Below are 6,057 nucleotides of genomic sequence, written 5' to 3' on the forward strand. Positions count from 1 at the left end.
TCTGATATTTACAACATCACTCACAGGCCATACAAAATTATCAACTTCAAACTTAGCCTGCTATGGAGTTAGTGAATTTCGAGTCTTGCCTGCATGTGCCTTGGCAAGGCCAGATCAAATGATTTTGCAGGTCAGGAATGACCCACAGGTCAGAAGTTCCCCACCCCTGATCTATGAAGACAAAAATGGTTAGAATCTAGCTAGATGGACCATTATTAAAAAAAAAAAATACTGAGCTGAAAGAATGAATTTCATTGTTTGCTTATAAATATCTAAGAGTTTCAGAACCAGAAAGAACCTCAGTCATTAACTAATCCAACTCTCCCCATCCGGCTGGCAAGGAATCATGGACAATCTTCCAGATCCTTGCCTACCCCAAGCCAATACAGATGACAGCACCCCCAGAGATGAACCTCACCTGCACTGCTTGTCGTTCATACAGGGACATCTGAGCTATCTGGGGCCGAGAGCTGCCCCCAGAGCTGGAACTGCCATTGGTGGAGTTGGAGTTCTGCTCGCTCTCGGTCTCCATGATAGTGTTCCAGAGTCCCCAAGGGTGGCGCTCTGACTCAAGACCTGGACAGAAGCATTGTAAAGAATTAAAATTCATACCTCAATCCCCATTGTTATTTCATATCATTATTCAAGAACACAGTAAATTATCTAAGCATCTTCTTCTTCCATAACCCACGATCTCCTTGATCTCAGAACTCCCAGATCTGCAATATGCTCTTACAACCACATCTTCCCCACACCATCTTCTATTCAGTTTCTCAAAAGAAACAACCCCTACATGTCTTCTCATGGCTGTCAATAAATAAAATGGAAGGATATCAAGATGGTGCCTGACAATACCAAAGCCACCTTACATTCCCATCAGCACTTTTCAACAGTTAAACATCTTCTCATTTAAAACTGACCATCATCTTATTTTTATCTGTATTTGCATCCTTATCATCTTAACAACGGTCGCCAGTTACTGGAGTTGCTAGGGACTTCACCTGCACTCTCACACAGTGCTGTATGGTAAATATTATCACCCTCATTCTACAACTGCAGAAGTGAGATTTTCTGAGGTTAAAGAAGCTGCCCTAGTACGTATCAAGTCTTCACACTAGTACATTTTTCTTCTTCAAACCAAAAAGTCTGTGACTAAGGCAGTGTCACACAGTGTAAGAATTCCTCATCCCCGCATTACGGAGGTGAGACTTAAGATAGATATCACATGGTTCCTGGAGGGTCACAAAACTACAAGGCAGTAGAGCTGGCCTCAGCCCTTATACTAACTACTGCTTGGTTCCAGCTCAGGCTACTAATACTAACACCTCACTTTAACAAATGATACATGGTATGTAACATTAAATATACAACAATGAAAATATTTAAGAAAGTAAGATTCAACTTTTTATTCTCTCAAGTGTCAGAATTTACCCTCAGGGACCACACTAAAATCTGCAAGAAGATAAATATGAAAACACTGCTGAGAACCAAGCAAAGAGATAGGAGATGAGAAGCAAGAAGAAATATTCTTCCAGAGGGGCACCCAACGACAATAAACTTTCTTATTCTTTTTTTTTTCTCTCTCTCTCTCTTTTGCTAAACTTACACGGTATATGTGCCACTTCTGAGGCACTGGGCCACTAAAAATACCAGGTCACCAAAGCACTATTTAGTTCAGGAATGTAAACCTCAAACCAGGATTTCTACTAAGGGCTGTCAACAATTTTATTAGGGTGAATGGATTTATCTTAAGGATTGCATCCAACAAATAAAGAAGCAAATTAACAAAAACCAAACTGCTTAGTCGTGGCAACAAAGTTGAAAAGATTTCTCATTAGTCCATTCCCATTATCATCTGATCACAGCATTCTCCCCCAAGAACTCTACGCATCCCTTCGGTTTCATTTAGGAATAGCGTACACACGTGCACAACCCCAAAAGTGTACTGGGGCGGTCCTATCAGCGTCAACACCAGTCTACCTTCTCCCCACAGCTTTTGCCAAAATATTAAAGATACAGACCCATGAATCCTCATAATCAGCATGTGAAGAGAAAAAGGGGGTAAGGATTAGAGGCAGTTCCACATAGTTGTGTAGATTACTGGACTTAGCTGACTGAGCCCCCATGGGGATGGTAATTCCTACTTCATGTGTGAAAAAGCTCATAAATGGTTAAAAAAAAAAAAACTCCCCCTCCCCATGGAAAGCTCATTAGTTTGGGGTTTTTGTTTTGTTTTACAGATTGTGAAATAGACTAGAAATGGAAAAGGATATGAACTTAAAGTCTCTGGATAAAGTTAAGGGCATCTGTCAGCAAAACCAGGGTTGTTAGATTAGAGGCATATAAATCTATTCATCTGTGACCAGGGTTGTGACTGCAGGAGTAAACACAGATGAAGACAAACACTTTTGCAGGCACAATGAATTGTAACTTTCAGAATTAAACTGGAAGAGAAGAGAGAAGCTGCCCAGTAGGAGCCCGGAACAGCTAAGCCCTGGTCCTCCGGAAAGGTAGTATTTGGGGGTGTGCGGGTTAGGTCTGGAGGGCGCAGGAACTTCTGGAAGGGAGCTAGAAAGGGATACTGAGGTGCACCTGGTGGTACTGGACCTACTGGGTCAAGAACTGGAGGAAGTCAATATCCCCAAGCATGAAATTCTCGCCTTGCAGAAAGGAAGGGGCACGGGAAGGGGTAGAAGACACGGGGCTGGTTCCAGGCAGAGTGTGCCAGAGAAATGCAAGTAATGTGAACAGGACAGTGGGCGCCCAGGGGTCCTGGTTCTCCCTAGAGCCTTAATGGGAAGGATGCTCCAAAGCGAAACGAAACCCACCGGGGCCAGGGGGCGGATACAGGGGTGCCGGGAGTGCGCTGACCCAAGGGAGCGGGGAAGTGTGCACGGGCTAGCAGGAGACAGGCAAGGAGGGACGCAGAAGAAACTGGAGGCTGAGGAAGCCAGCGGACCGCGAGCAGCAGGGAGAGAACTAGACGGCATGCTCGGGTGGAGGGACCCCAGTCAGCGCCGGAGAAATGAATGAGCCAAGGGGGTGACGGACAGCCAGCCTTCAGCGCAGCGAGAGGAGGAGCGAGAAGACTGGGACAGGCAGCGCCTTAGGACCGCAGAGCCGAGCGCCCGAGGTAGGCAGGGAAAGCCACTGGGGGAGGTACCTGGGGCGTTACACACACCGAGGTGGCTGAAGCGGCAGCCCCGCGCGGCCAAACCCCCAGAGGTCCTGCCCCCGCCCCAGCCCGCGGGCGCCCGGTTACCTTCGCGCCTGGCTCGGCACCCGCGTCCTCCGAGGGGGCGTCCACCTCATGGGCCGGGGTCCCCCCCAGTCGCCAGGCTGGGCAGGGGGGGCTCGCTGGGCCTCCGCGGCGGGCTCCCCTCGCCTCCTCCCCTTCCTGGAGGGGCGGGGGCGCCGAGGGCGGGGTGGGAGGTGCCCGGCGCGGCCGCCGCTCCCCGCCCCTCCCGCCGCTCCGGCTGCCGGCCCGGCCGCGGCTCTGCCAGGCCTCGGGGCTCGCTCGGGGCCTGTCACTTCCTGCCCGGCCGAGAGGGTGGGGGCTGCAGGCCGGGGGCTGCGGGCCGGGCTGGAGGAGGGGGCTGGCGGGGAGGTGCTTCCGGGGCAGCCGGACCCCTCCCCCGTCCCTCCCCCTCCCCTCGGCGCCCTCCTCCCCCCTCCCTCCCGCGAGTCCCTCGTTTCCTGCCGGCGCCCGTTGCCATGACGACGCCGCTCCCGGGCCTCCGTGCTCCAGGCCCCGGGGTTGTGGTGGTGTGTGTGTGTTTTTTTTTTCCTTCTCTCTCCCTCTTTCTCCTCCCCCCCCCCTTCTTTCTCTCCGAGTCCTGCTCGCCGGTGGGAGGGACGAAACTAGGAAAGTGCTGGCCTCTAGTGGGGAACTCACCTCTCGGAGAGGAGTGGGAGATGGGAGAAGGGAGGGAAGTGACGTGAAAGGGAGAAAAGAAGGTGTTTTCTGGAGCTTCTGGGAATAAGGGCTAGAGAGAAAGGATCAAAGGGACGGTGGGCAGAGCGGGAGGGAGCGCGGGGCAGCGACCCTGGCCAAGCGCTGGGCCGCGGGAGGAAGCGGAGGGAAACTTTGAAGTGAGGCAGAGGAGAGAGAATGTCGATTGTCGAATCCCTCGCCTCGACTCCGAGAAGGCGGGAAAGATCGCTGCGCTGAAACGGCGAGCCCGTTCGGAGCTGACGTGCCTTGTAAAAGCTGCAGCCTAATAGAACTTGCTTTGCGTGCCCTTGAAGTCTGCAGGTCCCGGGCTTTCCGTGCGCGGGTGCGACCGTGTCGTGGTTTCAGTGTGCACGGAGGAGGACGGCGAGAACCAGGGACAGGGCAGGGTATACAGAGATGCAGAACAATGGGGCTGTGTTTGGGAACACAGCGTTGGACGGGGCCAGCCTTTGTCATGTCACTCCGTGTCAGTTTATCCGTTTTTAATGATTCTCTCTGACTTTGAACGTTCAACAAATATTTATAGAGCACCTACCATGTGCCAGGCAGCTCAGATTTCATCCGTGCACAAAACAAAGATTACCGCCCTGGTTAACCTTTCTAGAGGAGCTGGGGGCTGTCTTGTGGCTTAATAACCAGGACTGGTGCTTTTTCTGTGGGTATCAGTCTTTTCCTGATCTCTGTTCCAGCCAGACATTTTCTGTGTCAACCCACTCTGCAGTGTCTCCTTTCGTGGTCCATATGATTTGTTTTGGGGGGGGGGGAATGAGTGTTCTCTTTGTTTACAAATTAGATCTGTTTAGATTTGTATTGCCAAGGGTTTGGAGTCTCGCTTTGTGGTAGCCAGATTTCTGTCAGAAACATCTCTGCCAGGCTTCTGGGAACCAGTCAGACAAGTATGTGAGAGAAGAAACCAGAGGGCAGCCAAAGGACTAGGAAAGCGAAACCAGGGGGTGTGCGGAGGTGAAAGGGTATGTTGCAAGGCCATGGATGACTGTACTGGCTGGGGATGAATTGAAAAAGTTCTGGCAGAGAGAACTAGTGGGAGACTTGTCACTGCTAGGTGTCTTAACGAAGGTCTGTAATATATTCCAAGAATAAGAAATCCAGATGGCATAGGGTATGCAGCTGTTTTTCCAATAGCCTATAGATAACCTTGTACCAAGTGGGTACATGGCCATTTCACATTTCAGCCCTAGTGCAAGCAGAGCTGAAACATTAACATAGCAGAGAGGTAACTTCCGTAACCTTCCGTTTCTGTACTTTCTGGGTCATCAGCTCTTACATCTATTAGGTGACATTAGGGAATAAGATAGGGATGTATCGTTTTGAGTATCTGACATAAATTTAGCCTGGGAGGAATCCGTCACAGAACACACTATATTGCTTATGGGTCGGTAGTTTAATTTTCATACGTAAAGGTGTGTGCCAAGTATTTCACAGTATTCAAGTTCATTTCATTTCTTTCCAAGACAGACCAGTATTACCGCTTCCAGGGTCATAGGTCTAAGGACTTTCAAAAAAAAAAAAAAAGTAGCGTTAAAAAATATATCAGCAAATTCAAGTTAGAGGAAAACTTGCAACCATAAGAAAGTTATTTCCATTAACAAAATCAGCTAGAGACCAGGCACTAAAGGGCTTACTTGGGCTACACAAAGCAAAACAATTTGGGTTACCTACAGAACCTTCAGCTGACTTTTTTTTTTTTTAGTTTCACTGAACTTTCTCATTTTCATTTAATGATTCTGCTGGAACTAGTCTTTTCTTTTTCAAACCAAATCGTTCTTGTGAATAGAGGCCAGGTAATTTCTTTGCTCTGCATAACACTGAAGGTCATTTGCCTAAACAGGTGAGAAGGAAATGCATTCAATCTGTGGTGTAGAAACCTAGGGAGGCCCTCCCACAAATACTTCCCTAAATAAGGAAAGGTCTGGATTTGACAGGAAAGCAACTATTTGATAGCAACTGAAGCAAACAAAAGGTAAGCTGGCATAATTTTCCACATCAACTGAACATTGAATAAGTATTCCTTAAATTTCTGCCCCACACCCAGCGTTGTGCAATACCTTGTAAAGAGATGGCCTATACCCTAGAGGTGTTAG

The 6,057-nt window shown here is 49.0% G+C and overlaps 1 protein-coding gene across 7 annotated transcripts in view; it reads right to left on the bottom strand.

Annotated features, from left to right (window-relative positions):
• PHC1 (polyhomeotic homolog 1) overlaps window positions 1-4,033 on the bottom strand; it is a 29,177-nt gene extending 25,144 nt beyond the window's left edge. For 3 of the 7 annotated variants that reach the window (XM_070049286.1, XM_008259797.4, XM_002712768.5), the window contains exons 1-2: window positions 3,263-3,399; window positions 419-576 (exon numbers count right to left, since the gene is read on the bottom strand). In XM_070049286.1, the coding sequence (XP_069905387.1) occupies window positions 419-532 (114 nt within the window). In that variant the 5' untranslated portion in view covers window positions 533-576; window positions 3,263-3,399. Of the gene's footprint in view, window positions 1-418; window positions 577-2,021; window positions 3,041-3,262; window positions 3,400-3,895 lie in introns of those variants that run through there. The other 4 variants (XM_070049285.1, XM_070049284.1, XM_070049283.1 and 1 more) reach the window with 2 other exon arrangements.
• Window positions 4,034-6,057: the final 2,024 nt, after the last annotated feature.

Source organism: Oryctolagus cuniculus, chromosome 9 (assembly GCF_964237555.1).
Source record: "Oryctolagus cuniculus chromosome 9, mOryCun1.1, whole genome shotgun sequence".
NCBI lineage: Eukaryota > Metazoa > Chordata > Mammalia > Lagomorpha > Leporidae > Oryctolagus > Oryctolagus cuniculus.